Below are 22,580 nucleotides of genomic sequence, written 5' to 3' on the forward strand. Positions count from 1 at the left end.
TATTTAGGTATCAGGCTGAAAAGTTGCATGAATTTTGAAGGCTGTTTCCCATAAGTCTGATTCTGTTTGAAGGACAGGAGCAAAAATAACATCATAATTATAAAGCACTTTTCAGAATTATGTTTTTCTTTATAACTACAGAATTTTTAATAACTTTGTTTTAAAGTCACTGATCAAACTATGACCAACAGTGGAATAAAGTAAAATAAAATGCTTCATTTACTGAAATACAGGAGAGAACTTTAATAACCATAAAAAGAAATATATTTGTCACACTTGTACCTAAAATAAAAAATAAATAAAGTCACTGATCTAACTAGGACAAAAGCATTTACTTTGATTATATTGGTGAAAATAGAGAACTCCTGGGAGAGGTTATGACTTCAATACAGTATCTTAAGTGGTAGTAACTTTAAAGGGAAAGGCTGAAGCTGAAGCTAGAAGATTCAAGGACAAGAAGTATTTTGAGCTTTGCAAAAAGCTTGGAACAAAAAGGCGGAAATAATTTTAGTTTTTCATTGCACAAATTTTTCATAGCTTCTGTGTCCCTTGAGTGCTAGGAATAGTGGCATATCTCCATTTTTTCAACACTTTTTTTTTTTTTTAAGATTTTATTTATTTGAAAGAGAGCAGAGCTAGAGAGAGCATGAGTTAGGAGGAGCAGTAGAGGTAGGGAGCCTGACTCCAGGCAAGGCTAGATCCCAGGACTGCAGGAACATGACCTGAGCCGAAGGCAGGCACTTCCTTAAGACTGAGCCACCAGGCACCCCTCGGTTTTTTCAACATTTCTTTTGGGGTAGGTTTCTGAATACTCAGGATCATCAGTGTGAGTGTTCAGGTCTACTTATTAATCAGTTTAATTAGCTATAACAGGTAAGGTATATGACTTCAGATCAGAAACGTGAATGACACTTGGGTAGCTCAGTTGGTGGCGTGGCCAACTCTTGATTTTGGCTCAGGTTATGATCTCAGGGTCCCCTTGCTTAGCAGGGTTTCTGTTTGAGGATTCTCCCTCCTTCTCTTCCCCTCCCCACCTCATGTGCACATGTGCTCTCTCTCTATGCTCTAAAATAAATAAATTAGAAAAGAAAAGTGAATGAAAGCTCTTGTCCATTTATTTATTTACTTATCTGTCTGTCTTTAAGTAGGCTCCACTCCCAAGGTGGGGCTTGAACTCCTGACCCTGGAATCAAGAATCACATGCTCTACCAACTGAGCCAATCAGGCACTCCCAACTTCTAGCCTTATAGAACACTACTGAAACCATTTTTATGAGGCAGCATGGTACAATAAAAAGGGAATGGTTAGGCAGTAAAGAGCACAGGTGCTGGAGAAAGATTGCCAGGGTTCAATTCCTGACTGTCCTGCTCACTAGTTATGTGATGTCAAACAAGTTACTTAACCTAGTCACACTTCAGTTTGTTCATCTGTAAAATGAGGATGAAATAGAACTTATCTCATAGAGCAATTGTAAAGTACTTAGAACAGTGCCTAAGAACATAGTAAACATTATATAAATGTTAAATGAAATCAACTTTTAAACATCATCTCTTTAAAGAAAGAGGGATGAGTATATGTAAATGTTCTCCGGAATCAAGTAACCCTGGTTTACAATATTGGTTCTGTTACTGTATGACCTGGGCCAAGATAATAAGATTTCTGAGTAGAATTTACTACAATGCAAAATGAAGATTACACTAACATTATAAAGTGGCTAGGTTAAAATAAAAGAAATAATAAAGTTTTTAGAAGATAGTAGACATTCAATATATGCTAAATATATATATGTGTGTGTATGTGTATATATATGTATATAGACATATATATTATTATAGATCCTCTAACTTTTGTATATACCCAGTGTTATATAAGAGAAACACATTTTAATTTATATTTTAGGTAAAGTCATCTAAGAAACTAGACTCAGAACTCTACTCTTCATCTAGTTATCCATACAAAGGAGAAATTCATTCCAAATATGAACATCATCAACTGATGTCAATAAATTTTTAGAGAGTTGTTTAGGTTAAAAACTCTACTATGTTTTCCAAGAAATGACCAGTATAACAATAAACATATTCATCCTAACACCAAAGAAATGCTGTAGTGTTAGGTGTTCATAAAAATAGCACCAGAAATTACCAAATTTAAAGTGCAAAAGATTTATTATTTAAAAAATGTGTTTATACACATTTTTATTATTTAAAAAGTATATAATTTTCAGAGACATTTCACAAAATTCATAACTTAGAGGGAAAAATTGTTTTAATCAAAATAACGATTATTCTCTAATACAAAATAGATGATTATATTTCATCTTTAATCTTTTAAAATTTTATTCTCATTTTATTTGGCATAATTTGCTTGGAAATTTGGTTTCTTTGAGTAATGCAATCTGTATTCATTTCTGTAGATGACAAAATTGAGAATAGATTTGCACCTGAAAGAGATGACTATGGATCAGAAACAATGAGTGAAATAAATATTGTTGGCCGAATTACACTAAATCTTTGGAGAATCATGAGAAATGAGGTAACGTGCTTCATCTAAAATTTTATTGGAAATAAGAGATTAGGATGGTATAAGTATTTTAGTTATCGTAGAGTTTTAAGTATAGCCTACTATGTAATTTATGCTTCATTGTGAATTATTTTTGTTATACTTACAAAAATAAACACTACATTCTAAAATTCAAAGCCACAGGAGTACTTAATGTTATTGATGTATGTTAATTTTTTTCATTTGTGTCTAATTAGCAGTAGCTAGAAAAGTCTACAACTATCAAAGTTTTATGTTGTATGTGTCAAATGTATAATTTCAGTATTTTTTGTACTTAATGCCAGATGAATTCAGCTTGGTCTTTCTGATTTATTAAATAAGAAAAATTTAGTCTACACATAGAAGGGAACTAAGGACATTTAAAAACTGATTCAGACTAAGAAGGTAAATTGGAAAGACAGTACTTGGAAATAGTTAATAGCAGCTTCTAGTTGAGGCTTTGGGGGTCCAGATAAGGATTTTTGGTAGTATAATTCTCAATAAATTATCTTATTTGCAATCACTCAGAGAAATAATTATTTTACCAAAGATATAAGATCATAGGATCTTACATCATATTTCCATTCTTGAAGTTGCCTAATTTCTTTCATTAAAATGTATAAAAACACCCACTGTAAATTGGTCCATTCTCAGATTTTGGACTTGGGATAATTAGATAAAATGTTTATATTTAAAAGAAAACAGTATTCTTCTCCTATTTGATACAGTATGATCTTTCTTGATCTTTTAGATTTATGTAAAACATTGGACTTTCCAAGCATTCCTCTGCAATTCTTTTGGGCAACAGCACATAGTAATTCTTTCACATAAGGAAATATGTTCTTTATATAAAATTCAGAAGTCCTTATTTTTATTCCTCTTTACACCATGAGTCTAAAGTTATAATACCATTTCATCTAATTTGAAAATGTATCATATATACTGCTTGGTGATAATTTTATTGTTTTCTCCTTAAAATATTATCAGAGCACAGGAATCCCTAGTGACTTCAAAATAGTTCCTAATGACATAGCATAGGAAATGGAAGGTATAGAGACTATGGTGTATTTGGTTTTTACATTCTATTATATATTTCAAACTGCAGTTTCTGAACTGTCTGTGATGAACACATTAATTGATTATGTAAACACAGAATTAAATTATCGAATCTAAATTTCATCCCTGAAGATCCAAAGCCAGCTGTACACTTATCCACTGTTAAAGTCACAAATTGGGGAGTAAATTTTTCAAAGTTTAGAGCTTTCTTTAATCCTTACTGAGAATTCAGGGTCAAAGCCTTTCTCTAATTCTAGGTTTAATATACAGAATATCTGATCTTTATTTGTAAATATGGAAACAACTGTGAGAAAGTCATGAGTTGGATAACTTACCACACCTCCCCCCTACCTAGATGGGCCAAATTGAATAGTCACTTTTTTTTTTCCCTAACCCAAAGTATTCCTGGAAATTTCTGGGAAATCCTGAATGAAGTTGTGGGAAGTACTGTCTTATATCTCAAGTTGTTTTGTAACTTTAAGGTTTATGACTTTGGAAAGAAACTGGCTCTGAGAATTTCGTATTAGAGATCCTCAAACTCTCTGGTAGCAGCATGAAAGAGGACAAGACTGGTAAGGAAACCAGTGAGTGAGATTATTGGGGTAGCTCAAATGAAAGTTGGCAGTTGTATAAGGATTCAAAAAACAATTTAGAAGATAAATCCACAAGAATTAGATGTACAAAAAGATGAAGAGGAGAAAGTGTCAAGAATAACTTTTAGGGTTCTGGCATAGATACAAGATCACAGGTGGAAAAATCTAGAGCATGAAATATCAATCATATAACCAGGTATAAATAGGAAAGTCCCAAATATGAGGTAAAGGTCTAAATCAGAGATAGAGCCTTGGAAGTCACATGAAAGTGGATGAATTCGTCAATGAGCTAATGGAGAGAGTAATCAGGATTTTGCCAAAAGTCATTTTTGTGGACAAAAATGTTTCAAGGAGCAGACAGAGGAATCAGATCCTAAGAATCAGTCATAAGATGAAGAACCAGAAGAGAACACTCCCAACAGAGCCTCTAGGAAAGTCAGATGTTTCCACACAAGCATGTAAACCTCCCATTATCTCAGTTTGGCTACATCAGAATCTGTTTCTAATGTTCCCTATTACAATTTTAGTCTGTCAATAAGCATGTCAGGTGTTTTTAAATTTATTTAAATTTAACAAATAATAAACACTCTCTCCACAGTGTTGTAGGCAATGAAGCTTATGTAGAAGTAGAATAATGTACTCATGCCCATTCATATATTGTTTTATCATCTATAAGGCACTTTTACAGACTTGTCACTTTTTTAAGATTTATTTATTCATGAGAGAGACAGACAGGCAGAGACATAGGCAGAGGGAGAAGCAGGCTCCCTGTGGGGAGCCCGATGTGCGACTCTATCCCAGAACCAAAGGGGTCACACCCTGAACCAAAGGCAGATGCTCAAACACTGAGCCACCCCCGTGCCCCCAGACTTGTCATTTAAGTTTTGATACAAACTTGCAGCGTATAAATAAAACCACAAAGTAGTGAGGTACTATTCCAAATAGAGAAAACTGAAGGGGGACGCCTTCTCAGAGATTTAGTGACTTTTATTAAAAGCCTCATTAGCTAGTAAGGGATCAAGACTCAGACTCATTGTAGGCATGCTGTCTGTCTTCAGAGAGCTTAGTGTATATTTTATTATAAGTATATATAAAATAAATATATAAATACATGATATATTCTTGACAGTCTTCCAGTGTCCTAGAAATTTCTTATCTTCATATGGGTGGTGGTTATATGGTTGTACATATACATAAAAATTCATAAGTTCACCTTAAATTTTTGTACATTTTTTTAAAAATATTTATTCATGATAGTCACAGAGAGAGAAAGAGAGAGGCAGAGACACAGGCAGAGGGAGAAGCAGGCTCCATGCAGGGAGCCCGACGTGGGATTCGGTCCCGGGTCTCCAGGATCGTGCCCTGGGCCAAAAGGCAGGCGCTAAACCACTGCACCGCCCAGGGATCCCCATTTGTTTATGTAAAATATGTGTCAATCAAAAATTTTTAGGGATCCCTGGGTGGCGCAGCGGTTTGGCGCCTGCCTTTGGCCCAGGGCGTGATCCTGGATACCCGGGATCGAATCCCACATCGGGCTTCCTGTGCATGGAGCCTGCTTCTCCCTCTGCCTGTGTCTCTGCCTCTCTCTCTCTTTCTCTCTGTGACTATCATAAATAAAATAAAAAAAAAAAAAAAAAAAAAAAAGAAAAAAAAATAAAAAAAAAAAAAAATTTTTAATTGAAGACTCAGGTAATGAGGACAACTGAGGGAATAAAGTGGTGAAGGATATAGGGCAGAGATAGTTAAAATCTCCTTCCATTTTTTAAAATTTCATCTTTATTTTCTCTGTTCTGCTGCACTAATTCTGACCACCTCTCCCAGTTCTGAGTATAAATTTATTACTGAAGTGATTAACTGTTGTGTTTTGCACATTGACTACAGCTGTGAATGGAAAGTGTAACCATACCTCTGTCAGACCATTCCTTTATCAATAAATAAATGTACAAGCATTGTAACACTTTATATCAATTCTGGCTCTGATCTACATAGTACATTTATCTATTGTTTAACTTAAATTTGGGGGGGCACTTGACGGGATGAGCACACTGGGTGTTAATTCTGTATGTTGGTAAATTGAACACCAATAAAAAATAAATTTATTTTTTTAAAAAATTGTAACTATGAAAAAAAAACACGTTTTAACAGCCAAAAAAATAATAATAATAAAGAAGCACAGTTACCAAAGTATTAAAATTTTATAATACAAAAAAAAAAAATTCCCTTGAAAACAAGCAACAAACTCCTACTTCATATTTCTGGATTCATATTTCAATTTCTAAAGTAAATCACTCCCTAAAAATTGAAACGTTCTAAAGGTAGATCATGTTAATTTTAGAGTTCATGTTTCCTTCCTTTAGTTTTACTCACAGCTGAAATTATATTTATGCTCCTGTGACACCAAGAGGACTTAGAGTGGATATCATAAGGTTATACTATGTTTAGTCTTAGTCCAATTTGTGAAATTGTTCTGTTTGAAATAAAATCAACCCAGACTATAGATCTGCCATCTGTCTCAGATATTGGGGACCAGTTTCTTAAGATTTTATTGTTTGATTTGAGTCACAAAAATCCCCTAGTTAATCTTTATGGGTGAACTTACGTGGCAAGCTTCACAATTTTCCCTAATGAGAGAGCTACAGACAATAAGGTGACCTTTTCTGTAGAGATTTTTTTTTTTTGATTGCTTGTGTTTTTTTGTTGTTGTTATTTTTTGTTTTTGATTGCTTGTGTTAATGAGGATGTATACTCCAGCAAAAGTTTAGCTTTGATCTAAAGTGCTGTACTCTGTGTTAGGTAATCATGTAACTACCAGAGATCAGGTATTTGGCTCCATTTTCTATAACACTAAACGGAAATTAAAAACAAAACAAAAAACCAACCAAATAAAAATATTCATTAGCAGGTAGAAGAGTCACTCAAATATAAGGAATGGATAATAAAACAAGTTATTCACTTATGTTTGAGGAAGTACTCCAGACCAGTAGTGATTGTTGGGAAAAAATGATGATTTACTTCTGAGAAAATGGGTTAGTACCTGCTTTATACTGGTGACTCTAGAATAGGTTTGTTCCAAAGTTTAAAACTCTGAGTGTATGCATGTCGTGTGCTTGCTAGTATACTAATTGCAGTGCTGTCGTTTTGGAGATTGATAGAAATTGTAGATAAAGTAAGACCAGTTTGGGTCACTGCATTGAAATGAGCCTTTAAAATTCAATCCTTGTTTTATACCTGCTGGATTGTAGAAATGGAAAAGAAAAGATCTTAAAATTACAATGTACAAATGTGAACTGCTTTTAAATTATTCCTCAGAATCCCAAGCTGACCTAAAAATGAGGACTGCAGATTCCTCAGTTTCCATTTTGCATAGACACGCCTGCCATTGTCTAGATTGCTTATGTCTTGTAGTTATTTCTGAGACAGCATCTAGGTAGAGGTATATTTTATGAATTTAGACCCATTTTTAGTATTCTTTTTCCATTAAATACTTTTTCCTACATATATTTTTTTTAAGATTTGTTTATTTGAGAGACAGCATGCACATGTACACTCTATAACAAGTGGGGGGGGGGCGCGGAGCGGGGGAGAGAGAGAGGATCTTCAAGCAGACTCCCTGCTGAGTATGGAGCCCAAGGCAGTGCTCCTTCTCACAACCCGTGAAGTCACTACCTTATCTGAAACTGCACCAGCCAGGTGCCCCTTTTTCCTACATATTTTGAGGAAGGAGAAAACATTTCTGCTATTTACTTTTAGTCTTTTGCCTCTGGAATGAAATTAATGTCATAATATTAATGTCCATAATAATGTCCATAATATTAATGTCCATAATGTCAACGTATTGGGTCCTAGTACCAGTGTAATTCTTGAAAGCAGGGTGAGTGCCTGCCCTTAACTAGATAACTCATTTTTGAATCTGTGGAATTCTGTTAATCATTATGCCATTACCAACCAAAAAGTAAGTATGGAAAGAACAGAAAATTAACTTACTTAAAAGTGTTTTGTTTTTTTCCCTTGGCAATCCACATTTATTTAACTACTGATATACTAAGTTATACAAAATTGCACCATTTTTTTAAAAAAAAGATTTTATTTATTTATTCATGAGAGACAGAGAGAGGCAGAGACATAGGCAGAGGGAGAAGCAGGCTCCTCGCAGGGAGCCTGATGTGGAACTCGATCCCAGACCTGGGATCATGCCCTGAGTGGAAGGCAGATGTTTAACCACTGAGCCACCCAGGCGTCCTGAAATTGCACCACTTTAAGGCTTTTACTTTACATTTGGCCACCTCAAAGTAGTTGTAACATTAGGTTGGTCTGTTTAAATACTGTGGCTCCCTGTTGGATTGACACACAATCTTACACCCAAAGGGTTAATGTATACAAAACAACTAGGCATTGTTGAATAAAACAGCGATAGTTAATGCAATTTAGGCCTGTGACCAATTATATATGATTAAAATTACTTCCTACATTCACATCCATTATACTTTTCCACCATTTAACATTTCAGCCAAAATGGTTGTACATGTGAAACAGTAATAGGCAAAAATACTAAACCTGAATATTTGATATTGCAAATACATTTATGCATGAGCAAGCAAGGGGTTCACAGTGAGACTACAGCTGCAGAACCCTGAAAATGACTTACAAAAATTGTTAAATCATTAAAAAGTTGTTTGAAAATATATACTTATTGTAGGACCCCCACTATAACACAACTATAAACATTGTTCAAAAAATTGTTCAAAAACAAAAAAGGGAACCTATAATAAAAAATTTGAAAAGTCTGGGCTTTCCTTCCCAACAGATATTAAAGGAGGTGTCTTTAAGACATACTAAAAGGATTGTAATACTCTAAAAATGCTTCTGTCGGGGGTGCCTGGCTGGCTCAGTCAGAAGAATATGTGACTTTTGATCTCAGGGTCATGAGTTCAAGCCCCACGTTGGATATAGAGATTACTATAAAGAAAAAAAAAATAACTTATAAAAAGTTTTTTTAAATGCTTCTGTCAGTGTTTGTATTGGCATAGAGTATAAAAAGAAATGATAAAAACCGATCTCTCGAGCATGTCATGACAAAGGTGAACTCATCAGGTCTGATTGTTTTCTAATTAAATATTATAAGTATTTCTGTCTAGAAGGTTGTATATACATAGTTTTAAATTATTTCTGATTCAGTTGTAACATCATTTTTATGGATAGCTTTCATGTCTGCTGTGAAAAGTTTGAAGTAATATTTTGGATCTTTTAGAACCATATTTGCACATAAATGCAAGCATTATTAAAGTCTTGGTTTTGTTTGTTTTGTTTTTGTTTTTGTTTTTTTTTAGGTGGCTTTAACTAACTACACCTTTGAAAATGTGAGCTTTCATGTTCTTCATCAGCGTTTTCCCCTCTTTACCTTTCGAGTCTTATCAGATTGGTTTGATAACAAGACAGATCTGTACAGGTAATGTTTTATAACCCTGAAGAGGATAATAGCTCTTTGTTAAAATCAATATTATTATTAGAGTATAATTTACATAGAAAGAAGTGGACACATTTAAATTGTATTGTCATGACTTTAAAAAATGTATACATTTTGTAACCACTACCCCAATCTAAGATAGTGATCATTTCAAACACCCATTGTAAGCTTTGCAGTCAACCTACCTATCCCTTACCTATCCCTTAACCCAGGTAAGTACTAATTGAATTTCTATTACTATAGATCAGTTTTGCCCACTCTAGAATTATTTACAATCTACACCTTTTTGTCTGGCTTCTTTCAAGAAGGCATAATATTTTTTTGAGATTCAGCCATGTTGTTGCATAGACCAGTAAATTGTTCGTTTTTATTACTCAGTAACAGTTGTATGAATATACCACAATATATTTATCCAGTCACCTACTGATGGACAGTTGGGTTGTTCCTCATTTGAGGTTGTTATGAATAAAACCAAATGCAAGTCTTTTTGTGAACATACATTTTCATTTCTCTGGAAGTGGAATTGCAGGGTCACATGGATAGTATGTTTAATATTTTAAGAAACTGCTAAATTGTTTTCTTTGGCAATTCTTCTGTAAGTCTGCTGACAACAAATTCTCTCAGCCTTTAATCATCTTAAAATGTCGTTATCACACCCTTATATTTGAAAGATATATATTTTAAAGATATTTCAGTGTCTAATTCTGGGGTTGAGATTTTTTTTCTTCTTCTTCTACTACCATTTTAAAGATTTCACTTCCTTTTCTTCTGGCTTTCGTTTCTGATGAGAAATCAACCGTCATTCTCATTTTTCCAATATATTCAGTGCATTTTTTCAAAGTCCAGCTTCATGAACAGTTGACTGCTTTTCCTCTTTGTAAGGCTTATAATGGAGGCAGGGGGATTACTCAGCTCTCCTGGTCCATAGTCTTTAGAGGTTTATGTCTTCCTCAGGCTCAGGGATGAGGCTTTCTCAACAGTCCTGTACTTCCCACAGTGCATTAGACCTCTGCTCTGTACTATTGGCAGGTCTTGGTCCCAAGCAGGTTTCCTGACTACCCCAAGGGAAGATGGTTCTTTGCTTCTATTCCTGCCTTAGCAGTGCTGTTTCTTTGCCTGGAATCTATGATAGAAAGATTTCCTGCCTCTTTTTCAGTAGTAGACAGCTGTTGCTTGTACTTAGTACAAAGCCCACAGTTGGAACGGGAGGTTGCCTGTCCCTCCTTCAGGTGCAGCTTTAGCTTCTACTCCTTTCCCAGAAGCACACATCTTTTGCATTGTTGTTTCCCCAGAGATAGTGGATTTCTGCTTAAATCCTGAGTATTAGAGTTTCCTTCCAGTTCCACAGCAGCTCAAGCCTTTGCTTCATATGAGAGAAAAAGTCAGAGGAAGATCCAGGATTTCATTCTTTTGTGCCCTGCCCTCCCACCCAGTCTTGGGGGTGGGGAGGGCATGGGAAAAAACACTCCCAGTATCTGGATTTCCCAGCAATTATAAACTGCCATGCTGGGCTATTCATGACCTTTAAGAATTTATTAACATTTTTTAAAAAAGAAAAAAAGAATTTATTAACATTTTAATTGTTTCACTCCTAAGTGCTTTTATGGCAGCTACCTCTGCTGCCAGTACTCTGCCAAAGAAGAAATAAATTATATCTCCTATCTATCTTTAGATGTATTTGTCACCCTGTAAAATTAAGTTTACCTGATTCTCTTGTAACCTCAACTTTCTGATGGCCTCAAGGAAACGATTTTAGGGATGCCTGGGTGGCTCAGCGGTTGAGCATCTGCCTTTGGATCAGGTCACGATCCCGGGATCCTGGGATCAAGTCCCACATCGGGCTCCCCACAGGGAGCTTGCTTCTCCCTCTGCCTATGTCTCTGCCTCTCTCTGTGTGTCTCTCATGAATAAATAAGTAAAATCTTTAAAAAGGAAAACATGATTCTGTAGATTATGCAGCTATTTGTTAAACTGGAGTGTTGTCATTTTGCAGCTTTTTTTAATCTGAAATAGAATTCTGTGATTTCCCCCCCCCCCCCCCCCCGGCTGGTTTCAAGGTTTTTCCCTTTGCCTTGGTTTTCAGTAATTTTACTATGATATTCCTAGATGTGGATTTTTAAGAATTTGTTTAGCTTTCTTGGTGTTTGCTGTGCCTCTTAGATCTTTAAATTGATATTTTTCATCAAATTTAGGAAATTTTTGGCTATTTCTTTAAATTTTTTTTTTTGCCCCCCACTTTTTTCTTTCGAAGACTCCAAATTACATGTGTACTAAACTATATTACAGTGTCATACAAATCTCTGAGGCTCTGTACATTTTTCCTCAGTCTTTTACTGGACTTCCTTCTGTCATCACTAGTCTCCTGTTAAGGCCAACTGATACATATTGTATTTCAGTTATTGCATTTTTACCTCCTAAATTCTCATTTGATTCTTTTTATAGTTTCTATATTTTGTTGTTCTGTCTATTCACTCATTAAGACTATATTTTTCTTTTAATATTTTGAATATTTTTTCTTTAGATTCCTGAACATATCTATAATAGTTAATCCAACATCTGGCTATCTCTGTGTTAATTGTTGTTTAACTGCTTTTTTTTCTTAACTAGGTCATATGTTTTGTTTGTTTCTTTGCATGATTATGTAATGGATATTGTTGATGTTCTTTTGTGCAAATTCTGGATTTTATCTTCCTGTGAAGCATGTTTATTTTTGCTCAAATTGGCAATTTAGTTATTGGCTGATCACCTTGAACTTACACAAACTTGGTTTTTATACCTTTTTTAAGATGATTATCTGGAAAGCCAAGGTGTTTTCTAAGTCCCTCAAACTTGGCAGGACTCAATCTCCAAACTATTGCATATTGCTATATATAGCATATAAATATGTATAGCATATAAATAAATATAGCATATTATAAATAGAATATTGCATATTGCTAGTGCTTGGTTTTAGGTTTGTCTATAGTAGGCCTGACTCTACAGCAAAGGCCTCCTAAGCTGGATGCCCAACTTGTTAACAAAGAGGTAATGAGGTCTGTCCTCTCTGGCATTACTAGGCCTTCAACCCCAGCACCGTCTAAATAGTTCTATTCCAAATCCAAGTTCATAGCAGCTGCTCTTTAGAAGCCTCATCTTCCTCATTTTCAGCACAGCCCTGGGCCAGTCACTCACAAGAAATCCCCACCAGTGTTCCTAACTGCTAACCTCTGCTGCTTGCACCAATAACTCTGCCCCACAGATTCTAGCTACGAACTGCCTGCACTCTGATCTTTGCCTCCTCAGCTTAGCAAGATGGCCATGCTCTACTTAGATTCTAGCATACTGCAGTATATTTAGGAAATTGCCTCTGCATGGGCTGGGCTTCACTTCACAGGTTTTTTTTTCCCTCAAGGAGCACGGCCTTACATTGCCTATTGTTTGTTGCCCAGAAACAATTACCTACTGTTTTATCAAAGTAGGAAAGCTAGTCCAGTACCATTTATTACATCATAGAAGTGAAAGTTCTCACCTCTACTTTTATTTAAGTTGAAGGTAAAATGATAGTAATAAGCTTAGATAATAGCTATATAAAGAATAAAACCTTGAAATTAATGTGTCTGATGTTTGAAATGAATGAAACTCTGCTTACTGAATAATAAGGTCACATGACAGTGAGGATGGAAATAGAGCCTTAAAAACAACTTGATATATTTAGGGGCACTGCTTTCTGAGCCTGTCTTTTGAGGAATCTCAAGGAAGTAAAGTGAAGTCACAGAAAGCACTAAGCTTAAGATCAAAGCCTTACAGAATAGAAGTTTAGGAGAAGTAATCTATCAATAAATAAAATGAAACTTTTATTTTATTGAGAGAGCATGCATTAGTGGGAGAAGGAGTAAAGAGAGAGGAGAGAATCTCCAGCAGATTCACCACTGAGCATGGAGCCCATTGCAGTGCTCGATCTCACAACGCTGAGATCATATGACCTGAGCCGAAACCAGGAGTCAGATGCTCAACTGATTGAGCCATCCAGGCACCCCAAAATGAATATTTTAATATTAATACTAAACTGAACATTGAAAACTACATTTGGTGGTTCATTTATAAGCCCTGGGATGTTTAAATGTATATTTTGCTACCCTAATTAGGCATTATCTGGGGTAAATAATTGCTTTTGCCAAGTGAACTAGAGAACTGACCTAACATAATACATAAAGGACTTGCACTAGACATTGGACCATTTATGTTAGTTAGCTAGTGTTACATGGAGAGACCATACATTCTTTCTTTGGAGATACTTTGGAAGATCACACAATTTTATTTTTAAATTTAAGTGAATTTTTACAAAGTAAGTCATACTTTGTAATTGGCATTTGCTTTGTACAGTGTTTTAAGTAAGAAGACACATTTTTTAATAAATTGCCTCAGGAATTAAAGTAACTTGCCAATCAAGAATTTCTTATATTTAATGTGTTTGTAAGGCATGAAGTAGCCTCGTTATCATCATTTTGTTTTTGGAAGTTCAGATTTGGTCTCCTGAAAGCCCTTAATTCTTATAAATGAGTTATGTTCTCAAAGTTGTGTTGTTAGAATGTATTTTTTCATAAAATGTTAGGTTTCTTGTTTAGATTCTTCAATCAGCTTTAAAAAAACTTCCTAGTCCCTAATATTAATGATCAAGGGAACTCATAGTAGCATTCTGATTTCATCTGCTTTCCAAGCAATAGTTTTTTAATACTATTCCAGTTTCTGAGGTAAGAACTATGTGTTGATAGTAGAAGGTGATGTAGCTTCTACTAAAAAAGAAAAAAAAATTTTTTTTCTTCATTTCCTGGATGTAGCACCAATCCAAGGAATAAACTTCAAAATAAATGAGTTTTTACTTGGAATTCTTAAGTCTCCTTTTTTGTAACCTTCTTTTTAGATGTGCTATCAGGAGTAGCTTATGCTTTGTATTTCTCTTTCTCTTCCCCAAATAAAAACTTGTATTTGCTTATTATACTTGAGTTTCATAAAGTGTTAGGAGGATGGCATAATTCTTTAACAACAAAATTATCTAACTGAATTTTACTTTGTCACATTTTTTTTCCATTCTCTTTTTATACCATGTGGTGAGCCAAATAGGACCAGAAAGTAGGAACAAAGGTGATCTGATTTTTATTTATTTTTTAAAGATTTATTTATTTATTTATTTTAGAGAGAGCAAGCAAACAGGAAGGAGAGATAGAAAGAGAGTTCCAAGCAGACTCCAAGCTAAGCACAGAACCTGACACGGGGCTTGATCTCATGACCCTGAGATCGTGACCTGAGCTGAAACCAAGAGTAGGTCGCTTAACCAACTGAGCCACCCAGGCACCCCATGAAGGTGATCTTATTTTAAAAGATTTTTTTTTTTAATGTAAAAAGTCCGCTTTTTAAATACTTTAAAAATGTTAAGAAAGATATGGAGTAACATCAGCAAGATGGTACAGTAGGAAGCCCTAGATCCTCCTTTTTTTTATAAACAATGATTCAGCAACAATTCGCAGATTCCCTTTGTGAGAAACCCAGAAACTAATTGAAAGATCCTGCACCCTGGATGATAAATACAGAACCAGACTCACCAAAGCTGGTAGGAAGATTTAGGACACCCTCTTGCCAGAGTCCCTGCCTCTGGCCCAGAGCCATATGATCAGGAAAAGGCCCCTAGCTCTCTGTTTCTCCCAGAGGAGGAGAGGGGGTGATTTGCATGTCTGGCACCCCAACTTTTCCAAAGGAGTTCTCACAAGTCTAGCCCAGTCTAGCTGGCAGAGCCAAATGGAGACAGTGGCATGGGCTGGTAGATGCCATACATCCTCCTCAGCACAAAATGAGTGAATGAAAAATCCCACCTCTCAGCTTACCTCTGGAAAGAGAAATCCATGCATCCAGTACCCCAACTCCACAGCTATACAAAAACTGCCATCTGTCTTTCTAGTCTTGGAGCTCTGACAGGTTCAACACAGTCTAAGTGCCTAGAGGAGAACAAAGACTGTGGTTTGGACTGGCAGACACCATAACTCTGCCTTCTGCTCAACACAGAGTGGGTGAACAGAAACCACAGCTGCCTGCTTCTTCCTCGGAAAGGAAAGAGTTGGTAAAGGCTCCCAGAATCTCTAACTAAAATGATTGGTGGAAGTCTTCTGTATAAGGCTAGTCCATGAAGACTGGGAGACATGCCTACTTCGTCTAATGTAGGGCACCAACATAGAAAAGTCAAAGAAAATGAAGAACCAGGCAAAGATTCTCCAAACAAAAGAAAAAGTTAAATCTCTAGAAACTGACCATAATGAAACAGTTATATGATTTACCTGACCAAGAATTCAAAATAACAGTCATAAAGATGCTCATTAAGGTCAAGAGAGCAGTACATGAGCAAAATAAGAATTTTATCAGAGATAGAAAATATTAAAAAGTACTAAACAAATCATGGAGCTGAAGAACACAATAACTGAACTGAAAAATTTATTAGAGTAGTTCAGCAGTAGGCCAGATTAAGCAGAAGAAGGAATTAGGGAACTCCCAAAACAGGTCATTGACCATCCATGTGGTCTATAGAAAGGATGTCATTAGATCCATTTTGTTTTATTTTAAAGGGACTGACTAAATCGACACATAACATTACCTCAGATTCACATTGACAAATCTATATTATTGAAGAATTACCTTAATAATCTAAAACAAAAATACATTAAAATGTGATATAATTCTTTTGCCTATCAAACTAGTAATAACTTAATAACTTAAAAATTATTGAGTTGACAAAGATGAAAAGCAAACAAGCACTTTATCATGACTAGCTTGAATGTCAATTTTTTCTTATTTAAATTCAGTTAGCCAACATAAAGTACATATTTAGTTTCAGATGTAGTTTTCAATGGTAACATGTTCTGGAAAGCAGTGTGTTACTACATCTTAAAAACTAAATCAAGGCAGCCCAGGTGGCTCCTGCCTTCAGCCCAGGGCCTGATCCTGGAGACCCGGGATCGAGTCCCACGTCGGGCTCCCTGCAAGGAGCCTGCTTCTCCCTTTGCCTGTGTCTCTGCCTCTCTCTCTCTCTCTTTCTGTCTCTCTTTCTGTCTCTGTCTCTCCTGAATAAATAAATAAAATCTTAAAAAAAAAAAAAAACTAAATCATAGCAAGCCTTTTGAACATATCTAGGAATTTATCCTAAGGAAATATTTCAGCATCAGTACATAGCCATAAGGATGTTCATCACAGCATTGCATATAGTAATAGAAGATACTCAGTAACAGAGCCATTAAATTATGTTATAATTATATAATAGTATACTCAGTAGCTATAAAAATATGTAAGTATGGAGAAATAGTCACAATATATTGTTAGAAACATGTTTTATAGGACAGTATTTCTGTTTATTTTATTTAAAAATTGAATATAAAGTTTTTAGGATAGCTTTTTTTAAATTCTTTTTAACAGTTTTGTTCTGATACAATTCACATACCATATAATTCATCCATTTAAAGTGTACAATTCATTGATTTTCATATATTCAGTTGTGTAGCATTACCATAGTAAATCTTAGTATTTGCATTGTCCTAAAAAAGGAACCTGCATCAACTAGCCATCACCCTCCAGGCTTCCCTTTTCTACCCCCACCCCTATGAATCTGCTTTCTGTCTCCATAGATTTACCTGTTTGGGACATTCCTTATAAATAGAACCATATAATATGTTGCCTTTTGTGACTGACTTCTTTTAGTATATGTTGACCATATACATTCATACTGTAGCACGTGTCAGTACTTCATTTCCTTTTATTGCCAAATAATATTCCATTATGTGGATATATACCACATTTTGTTCAATCATCAGTTGATGGACACAGGTTATTTCCACTTTTTTGGCTGTTTCAAATAGTGCTGTTAAGAGCATTTGGGTATAGGTTTTTGTGTAGATGTATGTTTCCATGTTTGGATATATACTGAGCAGTGGAATCAGTGAATTATATGGTAACTCTTTGTTTAACAATTTGAGGAATTGCCAGACTGTTTGCCAATGCAACTATACTGTTTTACTTTCCCATCAGCATTGTATGAGGGTTATAATTTTTCCACACTCTTGCTAACACTGGTTATTATCAGACCCTTTTATTATAGGGTGAGTTCATTTTCTATAGTTTTTCTCTGTGAATTAATCAGGTATCATGGCTTTTAAAACTTTTTTATCGAAAATTTTGTGACTGTATTCTAAAAGCCATATAATTAAAGGTTGTGATGTATTTGAACCTTAATATTCTTTAAATGAATAAATGTTATTCTTTATGATATACCTTTGGATTGTTTTTACATTTTAGTATTCAATCAGAACTTTTGTTCATGGCTTTGGTGGAAGGTTTTTTGTTGTTGTTTGCTTATTTTCTTAACAAAAAAGGCAGGGTAAAGAGGTTAATTTGTGTAAAGATTTAAATCAAAGAACAGAATGTATTTACACAGAAAATACTGATTTGACACACACTTAGCACAGGTATAACCTCATTAAAGTTATTTTCCTAAATAGTTACCAAATTACTAAAAAAAAATAGTTACCAGATTACTGATTTTTTTTCCCCATGAACAGATAATGCATACTTTTAGACTGGTATTTACAGTGATAACCCAAAATCTCCATGTTCTTTAAAAACTCATAGATATGATAAATTAGAATTGTATAATTATTGCATCAGAAGCAGCATCTAAGAGGGTGTTAATTTTTTATAATAAAAATAGAGTAACATCAAACGAAATGCTGAAAATAATTATCTTATTAGACTTACTACCTTATCACAAGTACTGTTTTAAACTTTGTATATTTTCACTAAGTTTTATGCCCTTGAAATATATGAGATTTTCTAATGTTTAACTTCTGTACATATTTTGCTGAAGGCTCACATCATGATTACCTTCTTAAATCCTCATTTTTAATATGTAGGTTTTGGCAGAATTAATACTAGTTTCCAACGTCCACATTTTTCCATAATGTTCATGGCACGTATTCTCTTTTTAACAGATGGAAAATGGTTGATCACTACATTAGCCGTGTCCGTGGAAATCTCCAAATGTTAGAACAGTTGGACCTGATTGGGAAAACCAGTGAAATGGCTAGACTCTTTGGCATCCAGTTTTTACATGTACTGACAAGGGGTTCACAGGTAGGAAATCAGTTTCTTACATACTTGAAAGTTCTGTTAGTGACATACTTACTTTTGAGATGTTTGAAGTGATTTAATATTTTGAACTTTCTATGTGGTACCATTATATAGCTGGTTAATAAAATCTTGTTATTTTCTAGAAAAGCTTTAATTTCACTTAACAGCTTTACTTTTTATTTTCTCTCCATACCAACTTTCTGGCCACTACTAAATTTTTATGCTATTAAAAAAAAAAACAAATGGCTATGTCCCTGGGGTGATATTTTGCTCCTGAATACTGTCCATGTGATTAGAGATACCTTCAAAGGCCCCTTAAACTAGGGAAGAGGCCCCAAAGAAAGCCTTCCTCTCTTGCTTTATATTCTTAATTTCAGCATACTCTATCTAACTCCCAACAAATAAGTTTCATGTAAAAAGGAAGAAGAAAATTTAGTAACCAATATAAGTGGCTGTATCACTTTTTTAAGAAGTTAAAGAAAAATAGGACCTTAGAAATAATTTAATTCATAACTTTTTAATTAATTTCCCAAGAATATGAGAGATTTGTCAAATGCATCACCCAAAAAGATTTCATGCATTCATTCAACAAATATTTATTAGTGTGTTGAACACTGTGCTAGGCATCTGAGATACTACATTAATTCACTCAGGTTCTTTAACCTCATAAAATTTTTAATTACTTTAATTACTGTAAGTTTATAACAATCCCCCAATCTACTATTTCAGTAAATATGGCAAAAATTGCATTCTAATTATTTTGGCATATTTATTTAATTATATTGCTTATAAGCTATTTATACCCCATCAAGTTTTAAAAGCGATTTGAGCTGGCTTTATAATCAAAGGTAAAGATACCTTAAAACAACATGAGAATATATAAACCTATGCTGGTTCTTGTGCTTTCCTTTTCTAATACTCCAAACTGTCTGCTTAATAATGGTTATTATAAACAATCAGTAATAGCTTGATTCAATTTTGTGAGAGATTGGTATTAATCTGACTACCTTTCAATTCTGGAATCTTTGTTTCCATCTTGGAAAATTGGAATACAATTTATCCATCTCAAGTCTCCTGACTTTCATTCTCTAATTTTCTCAAAAAATTTCTCAAAGGGAGGGGATCCCTGGGTGGCTCAGCGGTTTAGCATCTGCCTTTGGCCCAGGGCGCGATCCTGGAGTCCCGGGATCGAGTCCCACGTCAGGCTCCCAGCATGGGCCTGCTTCTCCCTCCTCCTGTGCCTCTCTCTCTCTCTCTCTCTCTCTCTATGTCTATCATAAATAAATAAACCTTTAAAAAAAATTCTCAAAGGTCATTGGCCAACTTTTCAAATGAAACTGTTAAACTGTACAGTCTTTCCTACAGCTGTTTATTATTATTACAGATGTTTTTAAATACAAGAAGAAATCTAATTTTGTCTTTCCAAAATTGCATATTGTATAAGTTATTTGATATATTTTGCAGTTTTTATAAAAGTTATAAGAATACAGAAAAGGGATTTATGAACGTCTTCTACAGACACCTGAAAGCAGACTAAATAACAAGTAGTATATAACTATATTGTAAGAATGCATCCTTGGGGCGCCTTGGTGGCTCAGTCAGTTAAGCATCTGACTCTTGATCTCAGCTCAGGTCTTGATCTCAGGATCGTAAGTTCAAGCCCCATGTTGGGGTCCTCCACTCTGGGTATGGAGCCTACTTAAAAAACCTATAAGGGGGCTCCCTGGGTGGCTCAGCGGTTTGGTGCCTGCCTTTGGCCCAAGGCGCAATCCTGGAGTCCCTGGATCAAGTCCCACGTCGGGCTCCCAGCATGGAGCCTGCTTCTCCCTCTGCTTGTGTCTCTGCCTCTCTCTCCCTCTATGTCTATCATGAATAAATAAATAAATAAAATATTTAAAAAAAAAACCTATAAGAATGCAGCTTTATTCAGAAGAATGTCCCCTAATGATTATCATATTCAAAGACCAATGTATTTAACAATTTAAACTGTTTCTTCTTTTCTTCTTACTTCCACCTCTCTGCCTGCAGTACCGTGTGGAATCAATGATGTTGCGTATTGCTAAACCAATGAACTATATTCCTGTGACACCTAGTGTACAGCAAAGATCCCAAATGAGAGCCCCACAGTGTGTTCCCCTAATTATGGAGCCTGAATCTCGCTTCTATAGCAACTCTGTTCTCGTTTTGGATTTCCAGTCACTATATCCTTCGATTGTGATTGCGTACAACTACTGTTTTTCCACCTGCCTTGGCCATGTGGAGAACCTGGGAAAGTAAGGGTTGTTTTGTTTTGTTTTTTCATAATTATGTTGTTGTGCTTTGTACTTGTTACTAAAATTAGATTTTGAGTGTCTCTTTGCACTTGATACTGTCCTTTTGAGCAAGATGAATGGGCTGTAGCACAGCTAATTCATTCTTTGTAGTTACCTTACTAATTGATGTGGATGTGGAAAACTGTAGGACTAATTCAGCATCATGAATGGATGACTCAAATGAAGAAGATCATGAATAAATCAGTCTTGCAACTTATTTCATTCTCCACATCTTGTAATCTCTTTAAATGAGAGTTATATTTAATTTGTTGATAAAAACCACTTTTCATTGGAATAGTTTGAGGATTATGATCTATCTCCCTCCAGCTGTCACCTCCTCTTGACTTCTCTTAGAGATATTTTAAGTTAAATTGTTAAATCTTAATCTTAGGTTTTAGCTGTTCATGTCAACCGAATTTTATAAAATGCATGAGAATAATATCTTTAATGTTCAAAGGAGTATATATTTTTCTCATAAGAAATACAGAGTCTTCCTTTATAATGATTTTTGTGTATTTAAAACCAAGTTATAGTGCTAGCTTAGAGTATACTTCCTTCCTTCATAGTATTCATGGAAATTATATTGGTAATCCTGTCTTTTTATTAAGAACAGAAATTTGGAAAAGTTATTTACAATATTTTTATTTAAAGCTTAAATTTTTCTCTAAGGAACTTACTGTAAAGTGGTCATATGTTGAATTGAAATCTGGTATTTAAGTATAGATTTTCCATAAGTTTTAGGATAATCCCAAATAAAAAATGTTTCTTTTAATAAATTGTGACTATTTGAAGAACTGCTGTTTGGAAATTAGACATATATATTACTAAGTAAATGAATTCATGTTTAAATATTTAAAAATGAATTTCTACTGGAGTTCTTTAGTTCTTTCTACTAAAGATTCCTAAAATTGTCTAGTATCACTATTGTATGACTTGAGAAAGTATATGCTTAATGTTTTCTTTCTTAATAGGTATGATGAGTTCAAATTTGGCTGTACCTCTCTAAGAGTACCTCCAGATTTACTTTACCAAATTAGGCATGATATCACAGTGTCCCCCAATGGAATAGCTTTTGTCAAGGTAATACTCTCTTGTAAGTGAAAGGTATCGACTGTGGCTTAACCTTTGAAGAGTTGATTTAGATGCTGTTGGCATGTAATATAAAGAAAAAAAAAGTCTTCTTGAATATCTTATCTTTAAAAATAAAGATATGGGAATCTAAGAAATTACTTTTTAAAAACCATTTATCTTGTTTTGCATGAATTTAAAGTTTTTTAATTGTTAGATTTTAGTTTTTAATGAAATACTGAAAGAAATGTGCATATATACCTTCTGATCTCTGTTAGCATCTTGAGACTTAAATAGCTATTTGACAATCACAACGATGGTAACAGAAAGATTTAAATTGCTTTAATGTGTAAACTCTTAATTGTTCTTCTACATTATTTTAAATTAAGACCATCTTAGAAGTGATAT

At 34.6% G+C, this 22,580-nt stretch overlaps 1 protein-coding gene across 6 annotated transcripts in view; it reads left to right on the plus strand.

Moving 5' to 3' along the window:
- The window catches only part of REV3L (REV3 like, DNA directed polymerase zeta catalytic subunit), a 177,340-nt gene that overhangs the window by 121,724 nt on the left and 33,036 nt on the right, over positions 1-22,580 (plus strand). For all 6 annotated transcript variants that reach the window (XR_012033687.1, XR_012033686.1, XM_072831739.1 and 3 more), the window contains 5 exons: positions 2,414-2,532; positions 9,515-9,633; positions 18,654-18,795; positions 20,821-21,065; positions 22,076-22,184. Coding sequence is in view for 4 of the 6 variants with exons in the window: in XM_072831739.1 (XP_072687840.1) it covers positions 2,414-2,532; positions 9,515-9,633; positions 18,654-18,795; positions 20,821-21,065; positions 22,076-22,184 (734 nt within the window). In the remaining 2 variants the exon portion in view is untranslated. The remainder of the gene's footprint in view (positions 1-2,413; positions 2,533-9,514; positions 9,634-18,653; positions 18,796-20,820; positions 21,066-22,075; positions 22,185-22,580) is intronic.

Source organism: Canis lupus, chromosome 7 (genome assembly GCF_048164855.1).
Source record: "Canis lupus baileyi chromosome 7, mCanLup2.hap1, whole genome shotgun sequence".
Classification (NCBI taxonomy): Eukaryota; Metazoa; Chordata; class Mammalia; order Carnivora; family Canidae; genus Canis; species Canis lupus.